The sequence below is a fragment of the Hippoglossus stenolepis genome, chromosome 11, assembly GCF_022539355.2.
Source record: "Hippoglossus stenolepis isolate QCI-W04-F060 chromosome 11, HSTE1.2, whole genome shotgun sequence".
Classification (NCBI taxonomy): Eukaryota; Metazoa; Chordata; class Actinopteri; order Pleuronectiformes; family Pleuronectidae; genus Hippoglossus; species Hippoglossus stenolepis.
Genome location: NC_061493.1, coordinates 23,833,106 through 23,858,288, shown reverse-complemented (window position 1 = coordinate 23,858,288; position 25,183 = coordinate 23,833,106). Strand labels below are relative to the sequence as shown.

Here is a 25,183-nt window from a genome sequence, read left to right as displayed (position 1 = left end):
ACACCCTACCAGGGGCCACGGCCCCGGACAACCCGGCCCCCAGGATCACCGGGACACCCAAACCCCTCCACCACAGTAAGGTGGCGATTCACGGAGGGGAGTGTGGATTTCAATTAAAGAACAATTTCTAAGTAATTTCTAGCTACTTAATTTTAATAATTACACAAGAGATGTATAATAAGAAAAAAGAACCCTCCACAAAACTGTATCTAGGGTTGTGCTACAGAAGTACAGGAACCTTTGGGGTGGGGCTTGCAGCACTAAACACACCTGATTGGTCGAGCAGTCCAGCATTTGATTAGCCGACACTTTAAAAAAACCTGCAGCTGCGTATACACAGTTTTTTTATTTACTGTTCTCTCGTACTGAGATTAGGACTCCGCAGAAGAAAGCCTTCGACAGACCAAAGACGAAGTCCAGGCCCCCTACAGGACAATCAGAGGGAAACGGCAGAAAGAGGGATGTTTGTGACGTCATGACGCTGCAGCACGTCAGGTCAACCACACATTATGCAGAGAAACAACACTGCTCTCCGTGTATACAAATATTCTTTATACATTACATCCATGTTGCATTCAAAAGAAATAGAAACACAGCCAACAGCAAAAGTCACATTCAAGTCGTTTCTGTGCTGCACATGGCAACGTCGTCACCGAGCCTCCTGAGGCACCGAACAAATCCAGTGACTCGAGTCAAGAACCGATCCCCGAGCCCGAAAACCCGTCACACATCCCGAAACAGCACAGGGCTCCTGGAAGCTCAACAGAGGGGACACATCAAAACAACTAGTTTCAACAGCAGCATTAACACAAATCATCTGAGGATTGATCCTGTGCAGCAGCAGAGACTGTTGTTGACACGCCAGCAAACAGAGACGGTGAGAGATAAGAAATAAATCCTCCTTCTGACATCAGGGGTTTCTGTTGTGCTCAATCTGCCTCATTCACTGAATCCTGAAGGCTCGTTGGTCAAAGGCTGGACGGGAAACACTGGGTTCTTCTGAATGATTCAAACGAAGGACGATCCTGTGACAGAAGGTTCTCGTCGGGTTTCTACAAAGATTTAACATTTTAATGTAAACCAACTAAATATGACAATTTCCTGTGAGTTTGGCTTCTGACCACAGACTGTAAACAAAATGGAGGACATGACAGCCCCCTGGTGGCTATAGTGTATCATACACCTTGTGTCCTCCATGTTAGAAGACGGCACATGGACCAAACTAAAAAGTCACACGTTTCTCAAAGATTATCACATTGATGTATTTTCAAGTGTTCACGTTGGGTCTTAATTAGTTATTTGATGATATTAAAACGGGGTAAAACACCATGATTGACAGCTGAGACTGCCTCGCGTATGGTTGAGCGCGTGCATCAACGGGACCTCCATATCGCTGCTCCACCCCCCCGATCGTTGGCTCGTCAAAAAACACAAGATGGCAGCGTTTCCATCAGGGATATTTCAGCTTCATTTCTGGAGACGCGTCGTCCATCTTTATTTAGGATCTATGGTTGTTAAACGGCCGAGAGGAAATCTTCACAAATCGAACCTAGAGTCTGGTTGGACTGATTAAGGGTCCTGGCGTCGCTATTTCCTGATGAGTGTTACATCTTTACTGGAATGTTTCAGACTTCGATCCTGCTCCTGTGCTGCAAATGATCTCAAAACGATTACAAAGAGAACAGAGCCTAAGTTCTGAGTTAGCGTTGCATTTACGAACAGATGTACGAAGTGAACACAGCCTTACATTTAGATCAAACTGTTGGAAATTGGTCGCCATTTTCTCCATGGTGCCAGATTACAAATCTTTGAAGAAATCGTCCAATTAGATCACAGTTGGATCAATTCCTTTCTATTGTAATTGCAGGAAAAACAGGTCCTGTAAAATAAAGAGCTGCCAGAATATTCAAAGATACTTAAAGATGTTTTTCTGAGCACACATCAGCCTTAACGCTCTGTTCATCCCAACAACACGTAAATAAGCATTGGATGCTATGAATCAACCAAATTCCAATTACCTAAAAGTTAATTTAAGGGGATGTAGTGCTACGTTGACCGTGCACAGTATTCATTAACTCTCACGTGGCTGCACCGTCATCAGATGGGATTGACAGGTCCGCAACCCCTTCACCACCGTCTTTCCTATGTGCGGTTCATGCAATAACCAGGAGTGTTATTTTTACCAAGGATTAAACCACATGTGGGTTCATTTAACTGTTGAGATAGTTTTGAGGACCGGCCCCTGAGCAAACTGTTTTAATACTTCATGTAGTAACACAAAGAATCTGGGAAATACATCCCAGCAAAGCTCAGATTGTTACGACCAAGTGAGAACCATCAGATGTTTTGTTCCTGCATAAATTCCGCCTGGCGTTACACCGATGTGACACGGATGACGACCTCTCCTGAGTCACCGTCCTGGCTGAGGTTGTTTCGGGGCACGAGGCCGGGACAGCATGGGGCCCAACAGAGGCAGGTCCACGGCTGTGGCCCCAGCTGGGTGGAGTGTAAGGGGCCATTGGGCCCAAAGGTGGCCAGGGGCAACCAAAGCGTCCTGGGGGCCAATGAGGAATGACCCGTGCTCATCTCCTCCATGTCCTTTGCCTTATCGTAACCCTGGACGTCCCAGTGGAGGTTTACGGCTCGCCAGCGCATGAAGACGTTGTACACTGCTGCCCCCTCATGGACAATCAAGCCTGTAACAACGACAGAAACGGACACGTTGAAGAAATGTCGAAACTGTTGAAAATATTATCCAAATTAGAAATGGTCCCTTTCAAGCTGCAGGTAATATTCAGTATCAGGTGGTTTCATTTCTTTTCTTCTTCCACCTTCCAACACAACAGAGTTTATGCAAAGGGTTTTAAAACACACAAAAACATCACACGTCTCTTTTTCAAACGTTTGTCAGATCCTCATTACATTTGGGATGATTTCCGTTTTACATCTCTCTCCTGGAGTCTCCACACTTCACTTTAAAATAAAAGATAAGAAGCCAACATCAGCCCGACTATTACTCAGGTTGTGAGTTTGTATTATACTGTTTGTTTGGCTCATTACACATAAATGACACCAAACAACAAAATGGACCCCAACAGCCAAATAGTTCCATCTGCAAATACTAAATATTTTACAATTGACCTCAGAGGACGGTTGTCTGGCGTCAGCTGCATTAATCATTCCCATCCTCACCTACGCAGACCAGGTCCATGAAGCCGTACATGCCGTAGCAGATCTGGAAGAGGACGTCGCGGCGCTGCCAGATGGCCTGCGGGCTGAGAGCCGACCACAGCAGCCAGGAGATGCTGGCCACCAAAAAGAGGGAACCCAGGAACACGGCAATGATCTGCACCTTCTCCACCAGGGTGATGGTGATGGACTGCCACTGCAGGCAGAGAGGACAGAGAGAGAACAAATGTCTTTATCTGTAAACGCACGTGAAGCTTGAATCCAGAGTAACAGGAACACAACATATATCTGACTGTGGTCGTCCCCTCAGACAAAACTCGACAACTTTGACCAGCTGAGGTTTTTGGATGCCTATGTGATCATGATTATTTTTATTTGATCCAAAAACAGAAAAGATAGTCCAACATAACTTCAGACAACCTCAAATAAAGAGAAACACCGCACTGCGTCCTCCAAACGGTTTTAGGGAATAACATTTTTTATTGTGACCTTTGACCAATTTAATCTAATCAATTAATCTTTCATGAAACAATGAGCAGGCACTTCCACACAGTCCTGAGAACCTGCCACGTGTCTGACTGAATCTGCAAACAGGAGACGAAGGAGGCTAAGAGGAAGTGGAAAGGGGCCCTGAAGAAGAAAGTGCAGGACAAACTGCGAAACAGAACATTGTTGATGGCGAGCGGATGATGGTGACGTGGCACGATGCTCGTTTCAGAGGAAAAGCCTCTTTGTGAGTTTGTTCAATCTGCCAGCGACTCGAGTCCCATCTGGAGCGAGCAGACCTGAAAGAGCCTGAATGTTCCTCTGGGAACAGACCGGAGATCGTTTCAGACCTCCAGAGAATCATGTTCAGCTTTGTAGGACTGAAGGAATCCTGCCGCTCCAAACCCACAGCAGAGGCCGGACGAGGAGACGCAAACTCTCAGCCGGTGGAAAAGGATTTTGTGCCGCTCAAGAAACAGAGTTAAAAAAAGGCAGAGGTAGATATTTGACATTTTTGGTGAATAAGTGCTTCATCACATTGATCCCACGATGCAGCCTGACTGAGCCTTTCATTGGACACTGCCTGTTAGATGCTCACATCCTTCAAACTGAGATTAATCGAGTGCACAGATTATGGGATGACTGAAGCAGTTTTGGTTTTTTAAGAACAGTTTGTTCGCCAATAATCACCACGGCTTTTATTTCACTAAGCACAGCAATATTTCCGCTCTAGCGGTTCTTCAGTGTTTAGGTTGTGAAAGTGAGTTCAAGTCACACGGCTGTGACAGACACTGCTTGGCGACTGAAGCAGAGAGGATGAAATCAGGTTTCAAGGTTTTCTCTTAGAGGCTCCTTGAAGAAATGTGACAAAGTCTGGAACCCTGTATTGTCCCTTATTTATTCTCTTGATGTGGTGCCTGAGGATTTGGTTCGCTGAGCATTGAGGTATTTTTACATAATATTTATTTTATTTGTCTTTCTCTGTATGTTTTTGCTCTTTTCTGCTGCGTCTTCTCAAGGGGTGGGGATAAAACCAACAAAAAACTAAACGTGAGCATTGTCTTTCGCTCTTTCTCTTCTATTTAGTTCCGTCGATACCGTGGAATGTGGATGCTCAATAAAAAATAAAAACGTCCTGCACAGTGTTCTACCTGCCACGGCCTCTTCATGTTGATGGCGATGACGTGGAAGCGATAGCAGCAGAGCTCGCAGGTCCAGCAGCCCCGCTCGCTGATCCACTTCAGCAGGCAGTGCTGGTGTGTGTAACGCACTGAGCCGTCGCACCGGCACGGGTTCAACAAGTCGCCCTGGAGACCAGAGAGAGGGCAAAGGTCATTATACTATAAAGAGAAGACATTGATTTGATAAAAGCACTTTAAGACATTCACAAGTGGAAAATAGCTGGAATTCTAAAAACCAGAATAACTAGAATGGCACTTCGATTCATATTCATGTCTCGGCTGGACTTTCTATAAATTTGTCCACTTCCTGTTGCACCAGTGACGGATGAACATCGGGGTCTTTCCAGGAACAGTAGGAAACACCCTGTTTTTGGATCAGTATTCAAAGCGTCTCCATCTTACATCCATTGAGGAAGGTGTGTGTGTGTTTCCCATCATTTAAAAAGTCCTTTTCTTCCAGCAGGAAGACACACGACTTGTTCACCGCAGGGCTTTGGCAGCATCGCTCAGATCAATGAGCATCTCTCAAAGCTACACTCACGGATATTAGCAGGCTGCAGCATGACATTAATCATTGAAGACACATTTGTGCTTCTGTTTTTTCCTCGAGAAGCCATTACTGCAGCTTTGACCTGCCGGCTGAGCTGTGAGTGGCATATTAATAGTATATTAAGGTCAGTGGTCAGGAAGCTCATTTTTCATCATGTCATGAAAACCTTGTGGGTTTAATAGGACCTCGGAGGCTTCGTCTTGAATGAAGTGACGCGGCGGCGGCAGCGGCTACCAACTGAAGCTGTGATTGATAAAAAACACATCTTGGAGTCTGAATCCTCCAAGGGGCCAAAACGTTGCACATATTCGTGGATTATGATACAACCAGATTGCTTAGATAAACAATATGTCGACACACATACACTATTGGCGACACCTCTATCTTTACAGTTGTCATCACTACTCCATCTAAAAATGTGATCATTTATTATTACTACGATCAATGGATTCTAGAATTTACAAGAAGGCAAGCGAGGCTTCAACTGAAGGGTGTAAACAGAAGTATAATATGTGCATGTCAGTGCAGAGAGACAGGAAACAAGAGGAAAGAGAACCAGTAACATGGCGTCTTTTACCTCTCGACTTCCAGGACATCCCTCTAGAAACACAGTGAAGGCCATGACAGATCCAGTTGTCCAGTTTGTCGTCAACAGCTCCCCAAAAAAGGCGAGCAAGTTATTTTATTATTATGATTTCGGGGTAACGTTCAAGGGATATTTTCATGAAAATTTAAAAATGACAACCAGCTGATGCTGGTCGAGCCTTTGCTCGTGTTAAATTACATCTTATTCTCACACAGGAATATTTTAAGTGTCAAGTTTCTGTTTTGCAATTTTCTTGGTAACCGGTGAGCTTGACCAGCCCGTGGCCTCGTATCAAAATCAAATATTAGTCTGGACCCGGAGGCAGAGCAATTAGATTAGCTCTGCTAATAGGCTATAGCCCACGTTCAGAAGACAGGATATTCACTTAGGCGTTTACTGCCCTGACTCCTCTCTTCCCCTTCAGCTCCGGTGGGGATGAATCGTCCCTCATCGAGTCTCGCTGTCACGGACCAAATAGGCAAACGGCGTGTCAGGTTTCAGAGCCAGAGTGTCCATTTGTCCCTGCTGGTCCACATCTGTCCATCCAGCTCCAGGAAGACGAGCAGACAGTTCGGCTGACGCATCGCGTGGGGATGATGTTTATTATAAATAGATTATGATTCAGCCTTTTTCATCCACCTCGGATATGATGGATATGAAGCAGTTTGTTTCATTGGGTTTGGATTGTAAAACGGACCAATACACAAGACGTTGATTTGACTGTGCACAGGAATAAATGTGCAATAAGAAAACATGTACCCTCTACAGGGAACTTCTGCTTCCTCTTGTATTCAGCTGCATTTTTCCCAATAAAAATACAGTAACGAGCGTGAAAGTTGAAATAGTAGTTTGGCCCAATAATCCTCCTCAATTAAGTAAATCTCACTCACTAGTTCCCACAGCAGTTTGTAGACAAAGGTTCCCCGATATTCAGCCTCTAAAGGAACTCTGTGTAACTTCTATCTCTGGCTTCCTCTGATGGGATCAGACTTGAATGAAAATGGATTTTTAAATCTGGATTTGGATTTGGGTTGGAACCATCGCTTTAAAACAGCCCGGCCTCACTTCACTGCCTTTTATTTAAAAGCACAGCGAAGCAGTGAAATGAAGGAGGAGAATTTACAAAGAGATTGAACTTTGGGTGCTCAGCAGATGATCAGCCCCCGTGTGAACCTTCAGGACAGAAACCTGCAGCTGCTCTGACCTGCGGTGTCAAACATGGCAGCTGTCAAAAGAATTAAACCTGCTCACAGTGCGGCCGACGGTGCAAAATGGTACGAAGGCTGAGGTTTGATTTTTCTTTCTTTGACGGGACCCTTCCTGAGATAGAACTTGTTTTCAGAGCATGTTGACCTCTGACCCTGTAAATCCTCACTCAGGAACGTTCTACACACATTGAACAGTTTCCAGTTTCTGTTCACTTTGTCCAAACCTTCATAAAGACATTTAAACCAACAAATGTCGATCGGATAATTGAGTTATTTCAGCTCTAGCTGTGTAGTGGAGAGCATTAACCTCCAAACTCAACTGTGTCCTGCCTTGCTCCAGTTTTCATGTTACAGCTGACTTTAGGACTGTAACGATTCTGTCTCCACACAAACGACGTCCACAGGAAACCCGGGAAACCTCAACCTGCAGCAACTGGGACAAAACTCCTCTTTTAATTCACATCGGACACTGTGAACACGTGAAAGTGACCGAAAACTCAGCATTTTGTAAATATTACACATTACAAGTTCCAACTGAATGTGTCAAGCTCCACGCTTGGTATATTGAAGTCAGCAGAGTGGCAACATTTTACTTGAATTTAAAAACAAAAATGAATTGAACCACGGATCCAAACTGGAGATCTAACCCTCACCCTCGTGATGCTGGGGGCCGAAGCTAAAGACTAAGAATTTAACTTTTGTTTTGTTATCCTGTTTTGTCATCGTGTTCTCGCTCTAGCTCTCCTCTGGCTCCTGCTCTGGCTCTCGCTCTAGCTCTCCTCTGGCTCCTGCTCTGGCTCTCGCTCTAGCTCTCCTCTGGCTCCTCTGCCCTGCTCCGCTTGGCTCTCGCTCTAGCTCTCCTCTGGCTCCTGTTCTGGCTCTCGCTCTAGCTCTCCTCTGGCTCCTGCTCTGGCTCTCGCTCTAGCTCTCCTCTGGCTCCTGCTCTGGCTCTCGCTCTAGCTCTCCTCTGGCTCCTGCTCTGGCTCTCGCTCTAGCTCTCCTCTGGCTCCTGCTCTGGCTCTCGCTCTAGCTCTCCTCTGGCTCCTGCTCTGGCTCTCGCTCTAGCTCTCCTCTGGCTCCTGCTCTGGCTCTCGCTCTAGCTCTCCTCTGGCTCCTGCTCTGGCTCTCGCTCTAGCTCCCCTTTGGCTCCTGCTGCTGCTCTCTCGCTAGCTCTCTCTGGCTCTTCTGGCTCGCTCTAGCTCTCCTCTGGCTCCTGCTCTGGCTCTCGCTCTAGCTGCTCACCAACCGGTCGAGGCATATGTCGCCCACATTGAGTTTGGTTCTAGAGGTTTCAGTTAATCTTTCCTCTCCACAGTCGCCTGCTCATTGCTGGAACTGCTCTGGAACTGAGCTGAACTGAACCGGGTCCAGGACCGTGGGCCCCCCCACTCCCCACCACGTGGGGTCTGACCTGCGCGCGGGTCCGCCCACGTGCCGGAGGACCACTCACCTGCTCTGCGCCTTGGAAGCAGATGCGGCAGCTGGGAGTCGGGATGCACGTCTCACTGCTGCAGTTCGAATGCATCGCCTGCGTCTTGCACGCTGCCCCCCCCACAGCCCCATCCTCGCTGGAAAAATCCCCCCGGTTGGATTCCTGCGGGTCGCCCCCAAACGTGTCCCCGCAGCCCCGGTCCTCCCGACGGTCCTCCCCTTCGTCCCGCTCCTCTCGCTCCTCTCCCGGCTCCGCCTGGTCCTCGTCCCCGGCATGCGGACGTCCTCGGGGGGCGCGCGGTTCTTCCTCCCAGGTGTGGCGGTGGGTGATGGCGGTGCCCCCCCTCGCCTCTCCCTCCTCGGTGCTCATAATCAACTCAAGTGTCGGAATTAAATTGCATAGATGCCCCCGACCGCCGCGCACAGTGTCCTCCAGCACTGCGAGACGTGATGCAGATCCCGGATCCCAGATCCCGGATCCCGGATCCCTCCGTTCCGTGGAGCCGAGCCGCGGATCAGCAGCCAGATCCCCGCCGGTGCTGCGGCCCATCCGCCGGCTGAATCCGCCTCCTGCGCTCCGGGGACCCGGGGAGCATTTCCGAGCAGCAGCGTCCAGGCATCGCAGCGGGAATCAAACCGACCTGAAGCACCGGATTCCCGTCTTCCTCTCCCCTTCCTCCCCCTCTGCCTCCGCCTCTTTGGTCCAAGCTGACAGCTACACAACACACAACACACACCACACAACACACAACACACACACACAAACACGTACACCACACACTTGTATCTAAGTGAGCCCTTGATAAAATAAATAAATAAATACCACTTTTATTGTATTTTGTATTTCAGTATATCTTTAAGCACTAAACTCTAATGGCACTAGTTTTTACTGTATCGAATTTATTCTGTATTTTACATCCACACATCTGTGTTGTGTTTTTATGGGGAGGGGGTTACAGGCAAATACCTTGACACTCATTCACGTAATACATCCCGAACCTAAACCCCCAAACAGTCCATTGACAAAGTGTGTCCTCACAAAATGTCCTCACTCTGTAGGTCTATGCTCACAATGGTCCTCACAAATATAGAAGTACAGGAACACACATAAAACTACAGTGACCAAAACTATCAGTATTATCGCAGTATTGTTAAAATGACGTACACAAACTGTAGTAATTTCACGTTTTACATTGACATAAAATATATCAATAAAAATGATAATATTTTCATCATTTATCGAAGGTGGAAGATATCCGTGTGTGTTAAACGCTTGCACTTTGGCGACTGTGGATGTTAGTTTGTCTGTTAGTTCTCCTTCCGCCATGTTTTTATAAAACACAACATCTTGGACAGAATCAACCAAATCATTTCAGTAATAAAGGATTAAATACAAGTATAGGCACACACACACACACACACACACACACAGACACACACTGGGCTTTCTGTCAAGAACCCTCCCCTGTGATGAGTCCAGTGCTCAGGAAACAGAAAGGACCGCGTCCCAGGGGAGAGGACCAATCAATCACATTATTATCCCATTAATATGATGGATGAGGTAACTCTCCCGCCCCATGAAGGCACTACCTCTGCAGCCTGTGAGGGAAAAAAGATGAGCTGCATCATATTCACAGCTCAGTTGGTTTAATTTGCAGGGTTTGTTTGGGGAGTTCTTGGGGGGGGGGGGTTCTGGGCCACACTCTTACCAGTGGGGGTCAAATGAACTTATACAACATTAGGTGCAGCCACAGATCCTTTAAAAGATACGTTTATTACATATTATTATAAAGAAACAGCACTGCAGTTTCAGTCGACATACATCTTCTTCCCAGACTAATACGAGGACATTTGGACCACTGGAGTCCGGTCGTCTTTGAGTCCAGGTGACAACTGGTCAACATTTGAAGGCAGAGTTCAGATATCATGTTTTGTGAGGCCGCAGGAACGTCGACCTTTGACCACAAATCTATTCAGTTAATCCGTGAAGTGAACATTGTGCAAAGTGTAAGAGGATTCTCTCGTGGCGTTCTTGAGATAATGTATTCACAATGCACAAGTCACCTGTGAGGTCACAGTGACCTTGACCAAATTCTAAAAGAAAGCCACAGTATAAAGTTGCGGATTGTCCTTTTCACTATGTCAGGACAGAGAGAGAAACAAGAGTTTGAGCACAAGGCTGCAGCCCATGTTCAGATAATCACATCTGCGCTCAGAGCTGATTTGTAATGTTTCACCTAAAGCAAATCAAACATCTGAGCTTCTTCCAGCCACCACCGTCAACCAAACTCCAGCTACGTCTCCTTGGATGCACCAATGCTTCAGTAAACTGTGGAAAAAGACTGTCCTCAATGGTCACAAAAATAATAATCCTAGTTTATTATTATTAGATGCATAATAATCCAGAGTAGCTGCCAGACCAGAGGCTTTTTTGTGTTGACAAGTACAAAAAAGTCCATCCCTCCATGTGCCCATCTTGAAAAGTCTAAATGATTGGGTGGTGCCGAAGTCTTTCCTGAATGAATAATAAAAACAACTAACTTCCTGTGTCCCTCTTGTCTGTTGACCACGTGCGACACCCTGAGAACTCACCACTGTTCTGGGTTTCCCGACTCAGAGTCTAAATTATATACACATGACCTGCTTTGCTGTTGCCCGGTATCTTATCATCAGCCTCCGAACCGACCTGATAATAAAGCTCGCGGAGCCTCAGTCGGCGAATCGTCTGTCGGAGGAGACTGCTTTTCCAAGAAGAATCTTCTCTCCTTCTTTTTTTTTCTTTTGACGATGTCTATCGCTTTCCGGGGAGTGGGCCAGTAATGGACTCTAATGCAGCAAAGGAAATTATCCACTCATGTCCAATCACTACCTACGAAGCACCGATCAATACCAGGTCCCCAGGGCTCGAAGGGAGACCGGGATCGTGCTGAGAGCAGGGAGGGCCGGGTGAGCTGCGTCCGAACAGGTTTGTTTAGGAGGTGGGTGGGACTGAGATCGACCGCCTCCGAATTTACTTTTGGATTTCAACTTCCATCTGAGAGAGTGGCGCCCCTCCACTGACTAGAATGGCACTCAGAGCACATTCCTCCTCCCAGGCCCAACTCTCTCCTTAAAGTCAATCAAGCCGCTCCAAACTGATCGATACCAGTTCCCAAAATACACCTTCAGGTCCACAAATGATTCCCCTTGAAATCAGTGTGTGTAAAAACTTCCTATCTCACATTGTTAAAGACAGATGTGCTTCTAGATCATTCTTTTCTGGACAAAGTCTGAGGTTTCCTCCTTTAATGGAACTATTTAACGAAAATAGTTTTTTATGAAATCCTCCTCACAAACAAACGCCCAGGGGCAAAAACATCACCTGCCCAGTGGAGGTAAAGACACCTCTATTCCAGGAAATCATTAGTTGTACTAATACATAATATATAATTTTAAGGTTAGTAAAACCACACTTTAGTTTTTTGACAGGAACAGTTTTGGTAAGACACCCCTCATCCCCTCATCCCCTCTATTCATCACAGCTATAAACCCTTGATAAGAATTTGTGGGTCAACATTTTGACAGCTGCATCAACAGGACGATGACTCCATCAATTCTTACAATTATTTGTATGGGAATGTTCAGTGTTTTTCTTGGGACTGTGATGGACGCACTTCCCTGCACTTCCGACCGTTTTCTAACAATTGGCTGACAGAACTTAATAAAGAAGATTTCGACTGGTCCAGAAGAAGAGAGGCCAGAGGTTTGGTCTTTCTAATGATTTGAGGAGTTAAAAGTTCACGATGGAGGATAAACATCAGTCAGAGACATTTCACAACAACCAAAGAAGTTGCTCCTCTCAATGTTTTATAACTGATGTTTCCAGCTCAAGTGAACGACTTAATAATTATGAATTGGGCGTGAACTGGTTCCTGATTGGCTCCCCTCTCTTATGACTCCTGCTGCTGAAAGTAGAAACCTCTGTCCACAGCAGCTTCACTGGAGTTGAATTTAAAAAGGGAGCTGGTGGAACACGTAGGCTTTGTGAGAAAGTCTTCACATGAATTCAGATGATCGAATTCAACTTCAAGATTATGAGCAACTAGTAGATTCTAAGGCAACAATATAAATACAAAAGGTGATCAAATTAAAACACATGAACACGCATCAGTCAAACGGTCGAGCTAATTTAAAGAATCACCTCCTCCCATCACTTCCAGCGCTAATGGCCCTCAGCCATTTGCTCTGGTTCTCTCCCCAAGTCGTCCTGATCAATTATTCTCCTTCCCGCCGTCGGCCTGTCTGCAGAGCCCCTCCCCCTCTCTGTTCTTCCTGTCGACTCCGTCAAACAGTGGCGTTCTGTACGAGGCAGGGCGCCTTACACCCCTGAAACCATTGTGCCGCAAACACTCTCCCAGCCGGCAAAAGGAAGTGGAGAGCCTGCCAAAGATAGAGTGGAGGACCACAGACAAATGGAGTAGCTGAGCTCATTAAAGGGCTGGTGTGGTGGGTCAGCATCCTGCTGGAGAAGAAGCCCGATCAGCTTTCGATGACATCATCTGCACGAGGCCCACAGCGCCTGATCAGTCTGACGTATCTGAAAGAGCTGCACTGACGCTCCACAGCTCAAACCCCTTTCTGCAGTAGAAGGCTGAAGATCCACAGTGGAACAGTCAGTGTTTAAAATAACCAGGAGGAGAAATCCACACCGCAGCCAGTCGCAGCTGTCCATCATGATGTTTAACACCGTTTTTATTTCATCAAAACTAAAACCAAACTCTTACAACATAAATCGGTGCGATAATAACTACTTAACAAATTATTTTAAGTTGGGTTCACTTGCTGTCTGCTCACTTTACGATCTGTACTGCAGCCAGCCACCAGGGGGCATGATTAGGCAAGATGTCAAAAGTGGAGCATTTTAGTTAAAAAAAAGCTCATTTCTGACCTCCATATCTTTGACGTGTGTCCTCGCTCTAATTTCTTTTAAGGACCTAAGAGAAGCTCATTTCATCGTAGTTCTACAAGCCGACTCTTTCTTTCCTGATGTGCAACAGGTTGTTCCTGCTCATCAAATTAAAAACGTCGGGTTCGAGCTGTCTGCATTGAATCCTCTTTATCGCAAAGAGCAAAACATTGGTCAAGGACACGGTTCATAGCTGCTAAGTTTTATTTCTTAATGGTTCCTGCACCGGCAAACAAAATGTAAAACAGAGCTAAATAGTTCCCATTTAAGAAGACTACTGTATCCAATAAATATGAAACATGTATTTAGTTGGATGCATTATTTGAGCATTCTGAATCATAAAGATCTAATCTGTCATTGGTCGAACTCCTTAATATAGACAAACTGCAGCAGTTGTACATATAGATTCTAAATAATTTGTGACAAATGGTTGCTTAGTGAAGTTGATGAGATCTTTTCCCTTGTCGTCCAATCACAAGTTCATTTCGAGCAGATTTCCTGTGGACCTACACTTTGCGCTCAGGGATAGAACACGAGAGTAAAAAAGGGACGGTAACTTCACTACGTATGAGAATTCTAAAAAGTTATGCCCATTCAACTTTCTGCTGCAGTTGTCAAACCTCAAATCAACATAACACATTAGATCATGACAGATTCTGGCTGATGTGAAAGTTTGATGGTTCTTTCTGCCACAGTGCGCGGAACCATAACGTTTGCAGCTGTGCTCGATTCTGCACTCAGTCTTGTTGCCTGGAAAATAGCAAAGATGTGACCGTACCACGGTCTCACACCACGTCCGGTTTCCCCGCAGACAGTTTAGAACATGATTTGGATTCTGAAGTGCTTCTGCTTGGTGGAGTTGTGGTTCATGCCCATCTTCAGCATCCATTTTGACTTCATCATCTGTACGTACTTCATGTCTCTCTGGTTCCGATGGAACGAGCCGTTGCCTGAGAGACAGAGAGAAGGGAGGGGCAGCATGAATGAACATGGAGTGTCGTCGTTCAGGAGCAGTTCTCTTGTCGTTATGATGGGAATAATGAAAAGAGAACAGGAGCCCGTGCAACACTGACAAGACTTCAAATTTAAACTCAAAAGTTATTTCGTTAGTACATCAGTGGGACGTTAAGCGCTCATCAGAGACTGTGCTTTGGCTGCAGTAAAAGAATATGAGCACAAGAGGACAACTCTCAGAACAGGTGTGGATGCGCTCAGTTCCGATCCCTCAGACTAGATATTTAGATAGATAACAATATTTTGTTCTCGTGGTTAAATCTTACCTCCATCCCAGCCCAGCGCTTTGTACTGCCGGAGGACTCGGCCAACAGCGTTCTTATTGTGGCTGAGAACCACCGCTCGCTGAGCTCCAAATCGCTGTTTGTAGTACCTCATGAGGGAGCGGTGGCCGATTTTGGCACCTGAAGAAACACAGCAATCAGAAGTATTCATGTTAGAGCACGAACACATAATAAAACCACGTGATGATCGCAACGAGAGAATGACGGCACAGATCCTTGAGCAACATCTGCTAATTCAGCGCCTGGTCACACGACTACACATGTGATACAAGAGAAATCAAGAGATGACACGCGGCTTCGGCGCCAACAATTATTAAAAGAGCCGATGAATTGGTGCTTATACATTCAACATAATGTAATAATTGCACAATATTTCTCTGTGATTAACCCCTGGGAGTCCTGGTTTATTTTGTAATGCTTTTTCCTTTATACATTACATTAAGTGATTATCATGCCACAGCTGGGCATCTTCATTTGTTCAGCACAAATATGCCTATATGACCAGATAATTAATGTCAAAGACAAAAATGAATATATGCAAAATACACAAGAAATATCAAATCTGATTTGGATTTTTTTTACCACAAAATGCTCCACAAAGCAAAGTTCAAAATGTAAATGTAGGTTGCAAATGTGAGGATAGAATAATAAAGCTGATTTAAAATCAAGCAATATAAACTTATTTGAAATAAAGAAAGCGAGTGAGGGGAATTTAAAAAGTATGCAAATATGACACTTTTCTTCTTTTGCACTTCCTTGGTGTTTGGTTAATTTTTTCGTGACGGTGAACACAAACACATTCTTTCTATCATCATTTTTACTTGGCTGATCAACACTAAACAAAAACAACTTTCAAGTCAAGTAGTAATATCATTTTAGATACGGTGAGATAAAAAGTGCTATATAAATAAATCAATTATAATACGCTGAAGACAAGTTGATAATCTTCTTACCCTACATCGTGAAAGCTGTAACTCTAGTTGGTCTTTACACAGTGTTTACTTTATGATGCTGTAATTCATTGACACTGATAACAAGTGCATCTGTTCCTGTCCACAACCTGAACCGAAAACCTGGCTCTGTTTATTGGTGAAAGGCTTTGAGTTAAGAGCCTACTCTCCGATTAACCAAGTCAAATGGAAATACAGAAAAAAACATTTCAAGAAACCTAAAATATCAAAAGGCTCCAGTTCACTACCAGATGATCGAAATTCTAAAGTTCCGTGAAAAAGTCCTATAAGTTTTGGACTTCTGCCGAGGACACAAAATGATTCGTGGGGGAGATAAAAACTCGTTTTGAAGTCACCTGACGGCAGAGTCAGCTCCAGCGTCTCGTCGTCGTACTCCAGGTCTTTGTCGTCAGGCAGATCTTTGATCATTTCTAAATCCTCACCCTCCTTGCTGTCAGGGTAGCTGCTCCTGTTGCCAAAAAACAGAGCAAGCAAAAAGAACGTGAACAAACATGACAGCGATGCAGCATAAATGCATCCAGACGCCTTTAAAAGCAACACACCGGTGCAGTCAGGGTCCCCCGGCAGGCGGGAGGCGGAATTCACATTTTTAAACCCAAATGAATTTAGTTCAGTTCAGTTCAGTGACCTTTGACCACCGAATTCTCATCAAGTAATCAGTGAGTACAAGTGAATATTTGAACCAGATGAAATTAAATTTGCTGCTGGTGTTCCCGATACATCATGTTCACAAGAACATGCTTTGTATGGTATACAGAGAACTTGACCTCCAAAATTAAATCAATTAATCTGTGACATTTGAAGAGATTCCCTCATTGTGTTTTTGAAAGATCAAGAAAGGAGTGGACGGACGGACAACCCCAAAACCCAATCCCTTTGCTTAAAGGAGGAGGAGGAGGAGGAGATCTCTGCGATTTTGATTGGTTTTGATAAAAAATGCTCATGAACTTTAGGGAAAAGGCAAAAATTCTCTCTTGAGAAAACTCAGGTTTTAGGTGGTTGATCTCAAACAACGCTGTGGTTTCAGAGTGTTTTCATTCTGTGCATTAGGCGTTTACGGGTTAAACTGCAGGAGATCTTCATCCACTCCCACAGATCACTGCACACAGCTGAGCAGATCACAGATTATAGATTTGTTCAAAGTGACTTAATTACCTGAAGTCATAGAAGTCGGCAAACTCCAGAGCAGCATCGCCGTCAGTGAAGAGCTTACAGTGGCTTTTGTCTGTCATGTGACTCTGTACTGCTTCTGCCGAATAAAACGAACGCCCCTTCTCGTTACACCATAAACACACGTTCCCGGCACCAACCTTTTCTCCTGTGACGAGGAGGAAAACAGGTTTTGTTAGAATAAGAAAACTAACAATGAATCACGTTTTTTTACAGGAGGAGAAAACACAAGACTGTTCACTCTAATACGGGGATTTACTCGATAACATTACAAAATAACTGGCAGCTGTTTTCACATGACTTGCACAGAATTACAAACTTTAACGTCAGCTGCATTTGGGAATTAACATTAAGACACAGAAGTGAGTAGAAGGAGTATTTCCTCCTCTTTGGTTCCAGTTTCATTTTACTGCTCAACACTGAACTTCAGGATTCAGGTGAGTGAACTGTGCTCATCCACACGTGGATTGAGCATCGACAGATTAATGTCTGGACCCTTTACACTATGCGGCCATTAAGTGGCGTTTCCTAACATTTACGCTCCAAACTCACCGAGGTAACGGATCAGGCCCCTGAGGTCCACAAGGAACTCCACATCGGGGATGAAAAAGCTGTGGACTTTGGTCATGTGGGCGACATTCTTCAAGAGTGACTTTGAGTGATGGGAGCAGAACAGGCAGTCGGTGTCGGGGATGGAGCCTGGCAAACCAGCTGGGGGGGGGTCAGACAGAGCCGCAGAGTCTTCTTCCTCCTGATCCATCGTTTCCTCTTCAAAGTCCTCCATCTCATCATCCTCCTCCTCCTCCTCCTCCTCCTGGTCAATGTCCTCCCACTCTTCTGGAAGATTTTCATCAGAACATTTTAACACCACAAATGAATGGATGTGGAACTCAAATAAGTTCATCAACTTCTGTAGTGTACAAGAGAAACTACCTCAAGTCTGTACATATAGATAACTGCAAAAAGCACGTAAAACAGAACTGGATAGTACTTTATTTTTTAAATAAGGTTAGAGGTTTACTCAGATGTGTCCACAGTGGTTTCACATCTCCACCTTACCTCCCTCAGCTGTGGCTCCCTCTTCTCTCTCTTGCCTCTTGGCTTGCTCCTCCAGCCACATCATGCGGGGAGGTTTGTCCGGCCTCTCTGTCCTCTCCTTTGTCACTCCTTGTGACGTCTGGGCCTTCCCCTGCTTGGCCAGACTCGACCTCTGCTGCTCTTTCAGGGCTTGCTGCAGGGCCTCGTTCTTGGCATCGTGATCCACCTTCTCATCACCAAGTCCCTTCTCCAGGTTCTTCTCGTTCATCCTCTCCACTTCCTTCTGGGAGGCTAGCAACGCCTGCTTCTCGGCCTGCTGGTGTTTGTGGGACTGCAGGTGGTTCTGGTAGGCGTTGGCGCTGGAGAACTTCTTGTTGCAGACGGCACAGCCCTCTGTGCTCAATGACTCAGTCAGATGTTGTTCGGCGGCAGCCCTCTGCGCCAGGACGCGCTCCTGGAAGTTTTCAGCAGTGACGGGGGGCATGTCGGCCACCTTGCGCTTTAGGTTGTAGCGGTGCCAGTCGGTTTTGTAGTGTGCTCGCTGCACTTCGCCATCTGAAAAAGCCACTCGGCAGCTGATGCACGTGTAGGAGGCCATGGCAACCTGGAAACAGGTCATGTTGAAATTATTCATACATCTCAAATCACCAATTTGTCACAGAGGGCTTCACAATGCAGACAACATATTCTTAAAACCATTTGGATTCTACCCAAATATGCAAAACAAACTCAATTCAAAAAGTAGCTGATGGTATGAAGCTATTTTTCACCAAACGGCCTAAATCCCAGAGATACTCAACTCGAAACCGAACATGTTCTTTTATCAGTTGCCGCAGACTGTTGGTAAATTGTATCTTTAAATTAAAGGCAAATCAGTATTTAACTAAAATAAGTATAGTCTTAGAATCATATACTTTGTTGGAAGACGATGGCCAAAACAGTGCTTTAATGCACCAGGGTGATTTAAACCCATTTTTTAATGCAGTTAGTTCCAGCAGTATTTTTACATGTGTTAACTCAGTGAGTCACTAACTATTGCTCTGTGAGTTCTTAGGACTCATTTTTCAACCTCTAACCCACGATTTACCTTTGTGCGGATTTGTTATCATTTGTCTTACATGATAATGAAGTATGTATGAATGTGGTGTAGGCAAAATAAGCAGTCTGAAGAGTTCACTGACATTTCTGGAACATTGAGGTGAACGATGGTGTCTTGGTAGAGCAGCTTATACAATAAACAAACAAACGTGCACTGAACATGCTTCTTCCGTTAGAATGTAAAGGTTCAGTGTGTAGGAGTTAGTGACATCTGGTGGTGAGGGGTCATGTTGCAGCTGAACACCCCCCCCCCCTTCCAAACATGACAGAACCTGTGGTAAACTTCAGTTGTCACAGAAACTCAAAAGGTTTAGTTTGTCCAGTCTGGGCTACTGTATAAAACATGGCTGCCTCCGTAGAGAGGACCCGCTCATGATGTAAATATAAAGTATGTAAATATCAATGACCCATTTTAGAGTAAAGAAAACAACAATTCGTACGATATAGATGAAACACACTCGTGAAAACATCACTAGGATTATTTTATATTCAGTTTCTGCCAATAGAAGCTTTCACCTGAATCTTACACACTGGACCTTTAATACAGGAATGTAGCATTTAAAAGTGAAAACAATTTGACGGAGATAAATCTGGAATACACACGAACACTGAATACACTTTGTCTAGTACAATAAAGGAACGTGACGGTACTTAAAGAACCAAAGTTTCTGTTGACAGAGTCATAACATCGATCTACTGGACATTAGCCTAGCCTAGCTAGCTAGCTGCACAGTCGCAATCTAACTATCGCGTAAAGACTCAGGGAGGTTAAGCGGGTCGACGGCGAAACTAAACGATACTTCATCGGCTAGCAACCAGCTAACCAAACCTCAGGCAACAGCTAGCAACCAGCTAACCAAACCTCAGGCAACAGCTAGCAACCAGCTAACCAAACATCAGGCAACGGCTAGCAACCAGCTAACCAAACCTCCGGCAGAGGCTAGCAACCAGCTAACCAAACATCAGGCAACAGCTAGCAACCAGCTAACCAAACATCAGGCAACAGCTAGCAACCAGCTAACCAAACCTCCGGCAGAGGCTAGCAACCACCTAACCGAACCTAAGGCAACAGCTAGCAACCAGCTAACCAAACCTCAGGCAACAGCTAGCAACCAGCTAACCAAACCTCCGGCAGAGGCTAGCAACCAGCTAACCGAACCTAAGGCAACAGCTAGCAACCAGCTAACCAAACCTAAGGCAACAGCTAGCAACCAGCTAACCAAACCTCAGTTAACAGATAGCAACCAGCTAACCAAACCTCCAGCAGAGGCTAGCAACCAGCTAACCAAACCTCCGGCAGAAGCTAGCAACCAGCTAACCAAACCTATGTCACTTTTGTGCACCCTTTTACATTTAACAGGCAACGTGTCGTCACTGTCCATGACTTTACCAAACACATGCGGGCAACACGACCGGCGACACTTACCTAGTAATCCGGTGAGCAAGGCAGCACCGATGGAAGTGTGTCCGGTGAGCGAACCCCAAACTCTCCTCCGCTGCAGCAGCGACGACACACGAGGGCGAGTCGCTTCTTCGGCGGCGGTCGAGCGGCGCTTCATGTGCAACACCGCCCCCTACAGCTCCAGAGTGGTCGTGTTGTGCTGTTGGTCTGAGGGACTTTTGGTTGGAGCTGAAACATGAACTGTGGGAAACAAAGGTCAAACCCCAAGTGTCTGCACGGCTGAATGAGACTGGTGCTCCACGAGGGGGGGTGCGGGTGAACCAGTATTTTGTGTGGGATTTTACAAAGTACATTTACTTTGTTGCTGTACTTCAATACATGTGTCATGTGTCTCTACTTTACTTGAGTACAACAAGTAGAAAGACTGGATTGAACAACTGTGTTATGTATTTAAAACTTCAGCTTCGTCACACATTTGATATGATTTTTATTTGTTGAAGAAATACAAAATTATATACGTATATATCAGGATCAATACAGTTTATAAAACATCACACAACCTGATTTCTACATTGATTTAGAAAACAACAGCAACATCAGTTCTTTCAAACACATTCATGTCAGTGTAATTATAGATTTCTGTCTTTACAAAGTGAGAACTGAATATGTGTGATAAAGGAAGGTCAGTGTTTGATTGACAGCTGATCTCTGTGCGGAGCAGAAACGTCACCACGACGAACTTTGATCAACAAACATGGAGACAAAAGAAGTTAAAGATTTAAACACAGAATCTAAATCACTGCTTTTAATGACTCGAGTCTATTTGAGTTTACAGAACTCAGCTGTGGATCCATGATAAACATTAACTCCAGCATAAAGAGGCTGAGTGAATGTGGTCTGGACTCTGTGGAGGAGAGTCATGGTGCCAGAGACTCTGTAGAAGGACAGAACACCTGCACTGTGATCCAGGTACACTCCTACTCTGGAGGGCAGAGGACCTGACAGTGGAGTCCAGATGCTGTTGTAATAAAAGTTATAACTGTTTACATTACAATATAATGACCAAGATTTATCATTGAATCCAAATTCACATTCATGTGAGCCTCCTGCTCCGCTGATATTCTTGTATGTGACTGCTACACCAACTGCTGCTCCCACCTTCACCTCCACCTCCACCTCCCAGTAACAACGTCCAGTCAGACTCTCTCTACTCAGGACCTGATGCCTAACAGTGAATCTGTCTTGGTGATTAGAATAAGACTGATCTTCACTCGTATATGTTACTTTTCTGTTTCCCTCAGATAATAACAGATGTTTGTGTGCTGTGTTTGGATCCAGTGTGATTTCCTGTGAATATCTTAAGAAGTCAGCTCTGGTCTCTGGCTCTGGTTGTGGCAGTAAAACATCCACTTGAGACACAATCTGTAAAATCTCTGTCTCTGTCTCACTCAGAATGTCCTGTAGTCGACCTCTGACCTGGGACACAGCTGCTGTCACGTCCTCAAAGTACCTCAGAGGACGGATCCTGATGCTGGATGAGTGTGTAGATTCACTGAGTGGTGACAGTGAGGGGTAGTTGTGTAGAAACTGGTTGTGATCCTCTGTGTCTGAGAGCTGCTTCAGTTCATGGTCTCTCCTCTTCAGCTCAGTGATCTCCTGCTCCAGTCTCTCCTGAAGCTCTCTGACTCGACTCACTTCAGTTTCCTGCTGGGATCTGATCTGCTGCTTCACATCAGAGCTTCTTTTCTCCAGCAGACGGATCAGCTCAGTGAAGATCTTCTCACTGTCCTCCACTGCTTTATCAGCAGAGCCATTGACGGCCTCCTCCTCCTGTTGAAGCAGCTTCACATCTTTCTCTGTGTCCTGGACTCTCTGCTGGATTGTTTGTCTCCTCAGCCCGAGCTCTCTCTGCCTCTCAGTCCTTTCTGCTGCAGCTGACACTGTGTCGTGGTCTTTATGTTCCTCCACAGAGCAGAGATAACAGATACACTGCTGATCAGTGCGGCAGAACATCTTCATCACCTCATTGTGACGAGAGCAGATGTTCTCCTGGAGCTTCTCCGAGGGCTCCACCAGCTTGTGCTTCTTCAATGGAGCTGACTGAAGATGAGGCTGGAGGTGTTTTTCACAATAAGAGGCCAAACAAACCAAACAGGACTTGAGAGCTTTCAGTTTCCTCCCAGTGCAGACATCACAGGCCACATCTTCAGGTCCAGCATAGCAGTGATCAGCAGCAGCAGCTTGGAGTCCAGTCTTCTTCAGCACCTCCACTAAACCAGCTAACATGGTGTTTTTCCCCAGGACAGGCCTCGGTGTGAAGGTCTCTCTACACTCAGGGCAGCTGTAGCTTCCTCTCTCCTCCTCTTTGTCCCAGTGGGTGTTAATACAGCTCATACAGTAGCTGTGTCCACAGACAGTAGTCACCGGATCCTTCAGTAGATCCAGACAGATCGAACAGCAGAACATTTCTCTGTCCAGTTGATTTTCTTGCTGCGCCATTTCAGCTGGTGCCAGAGACTGTAGAACAGGTTCACTTCCTCTGAACAGATACAGATCTCTGCTCCTCCCCCTCTCGTTCACTCCCTGCAGTGACTCATCTCCCACAGTTCACAGCTTGTTGTTCACTGGTTCTTACACTTACACATCTGTGAAGGGAGGAGACACAGACACATCCTGACTGGGAGGAGCTGGTTGTGAGTTTTTTATCTGTGTTATCACATTTCAAAGTGAATAGTTGCTCTGGGAACTGTCACATTCAGCTCACAACAGCACAGGTTGTAATATTCACATTCTTCAAAGTTTCCAGAAAAGTTAACGAATCTTTTCAATGGAATAAAAAACAACTTACAAAGTGCTTCACAAATGAAAAACACAAGTAAAAACACATTAAAACACACTTATGATCGAACAACGGACCATCTCACCGTCCTGGATCTCAGTTTCTCTGTTATTCTCGTTGCCTCTCAGCTCCTGAACTTCACCACACTTCACTCTCACTTATCTTCTAACAGCAGCTCGGTGAAGGGGCGGGAGCAAGTTAATATGTAGTCAGAGTAAAACTCGTTGTCTTTGCAATGAGGAGCCAATGACAAGCTTTGCTTCATTCCAGGATGTTCAGGGTGTGTTTTATTAACACTGATAACTTGACAAAGTCCACGTCATTCGACAGTTAACCCAGATCAGACAGCACTTAATGACTTTCACAGGTCAAAGTTCTCCAAAGTTGAATTCCACGTGAAGAAACACTGTGGCCGACCAGGACAGGCCTCGGTGTGAAGGTCTGTCTTCACTGTAGATCTGAGAGAGACGCAACAAGGACACATATGGACAGAGTGGAGCTGGCTGAGTGTTAAGATGGAGGCTTATCATCAGAGAAATGAAAAAGAAGAAATCCACCTTTAATAACAGGAGACGTTAGAAAATAAAACCTCCCTCACAACAGCTCACTGAGGAAATACTGCCCTCTACTGACCACATGCTGCCAGACATGTGACTGGAGCCTCTCCTTTGAGCACCACATCACAAAATGGGTTTTTTAATCAATTCTTCCAAAATCAGATCCATATGAAATGTAAGAGATGATCTCGCACGTGGACTCGTGCGGTGGCCTTTTCTCTGAAGCAGAAAACCCTGAAACATCTGCAGTCTGTACAAAACTCTGAACTAGAACCAACATATGATCACAGCACAACTGTTTTATGATTTTTTTAATTTGCTGCCCGTTTGTTTCAGGACTGATTTAAATCTTTGTTGATGACTTGTAAGGCTCTTCATGGCCTGGCCCCAGGACGCCTCTGATCTCTGAGTCCCTGATTTACCTCAGTGCAGCTTGTGATCTTAAGGCAGTGAAGATCGCCTGTCACGACTGAGACGGCACGTCAGCAGGGAGTAAGGCCGTGTGAAATACTCGTTTTACTTACATCCCTGTGGGGAGTAAAGGAAAACGGGAATAACAGGATTTATGTGTGTTACAATCCTAACAAACGGACAGATTTGGGTTTGGACATGTTGATGACGTAAGGAAATGTTCCTGTCGATGCATTTCAAAACATCTTGACATTTTAACTGCCCCGTGTTCCCAGTGAAATCCATGCAGCAAGGACCAGTCTGCTTCGGCCAATCAAAGGTCACAGACTGCAGCAAGGACCAGTCTGCTTCGGCCAATCAAAGGTCACAGACTGCAGCCGACTGCCACGTGTTGCTGATCGCGGTCAGTCGGCAGGGAACGAGCCCAACGGACCATTAGTTTGGACTAAAGCGTTTTCTGAAAAGCCGCTGGAATCTGATGTGAGCATCGTTGGGGCTGTGACGTCTGATGAGACCAGGACTCGGTCTTGTGTTGTTAAAGCTGTTCATACACTGACTTTAGAAACGCTAACGTACATTTCCTCAGCTCGTGTTTGTCCATGTCACACAGACGCACTGAGGGAAAATGGGCTGATTTGGGGGGAAATCGACTCGTGACTCTGCTTCAACTGAGCGAGAGCCTGACGATCTAGTGGGAGTGAAATCCACGGCGAGGAGTACATCAACAAACCACTTGGTGGCGTCACACACATTTTAAGTGCCTGGTGGTCATTAGAACAAAGTTCACAAAACTTAAAACTCCTGGGAAATTGAGAGTGTGTGA

General features: G+C 45.4%; 3 protein-coding genes across 3 annotated transcripts; all 3 read right to left on the bottom strand.

The window, feature by feature from the left end:
• Positions 1 to 535: 535 nt before the first annotated feature.
• Positions 536 to 9,797, bottom strand: march11 (membrane-associated ring finger (C3HC4) 11). Its single transcript, XM_035169343.2, has 4 exons — positions 8,651 to 9,797; positions 4,827 to 4,982; positions 3,193 to 3,385; positions 536 to 2,696 (listed from the first exon to the last, which is right to left on the bottom strand). Exons 1-4 carry the CDS (start codon positions 9,179 to 9,181, stop codon positions 2,374 to 2,376), a joined length of 1,203 nt encoding a protein of 400 aa, XP_035025234.1. The 5' UTR covers positions 9,182 to 9,797; the 3' UTR covers positions 536 to 2,373.
• A 3,965-nt stretch (positions 9,798 to 13,762) lies between these two features.
• Positions 13,763 to 20,727, bottom strand: znf622 (zinc finger protein 622). The gene is made up of 7 exons (XM_035170315.2): positions 20,578 to 20,727; positions 18,075 to 18,657; positions 17,568 to 17,852; positions 17,001 to 17,163; positions 16,181 to 16,293; positions 14,857 to 14,994; positions 13,763 to 14,526 (listed from the first exon to the last, which is right to left on the bottom strand). Exons 2-7 carry the CDS (start codon positions 18,649 to 18,651, stop codon positions 14,393 to 14,395), a joined length of 1,410 nt encoding a protein of 469 aa, XP_035026206.1. The 5' UTR covers positions 18,652 to 18,657; positions 20,578 to 20,727; the 3' UTR covers positions 13,763 to 14,392.
• A 552-nt stretch (positions 20,728 to 21,279) lies between these two features.
• On the bottom strand, positions 21,280 to 23,052 carry LOC118117774 (tripartite motif-containing protein 16-like). The gene has a single exon (XM_035170314.2). The coding sequence runs from the start codon at positions 23,050 to 23,052 to the stop codon at positions 21,373 to 21,375; it is 1,680 nt and encodes a 559-aa protein (XP_035026205.2). The 3' UTR covers positions 21,280 to 21,372.
• Positions 23,053 to 25,183: the final 2,131 nt, after the last annotated feature.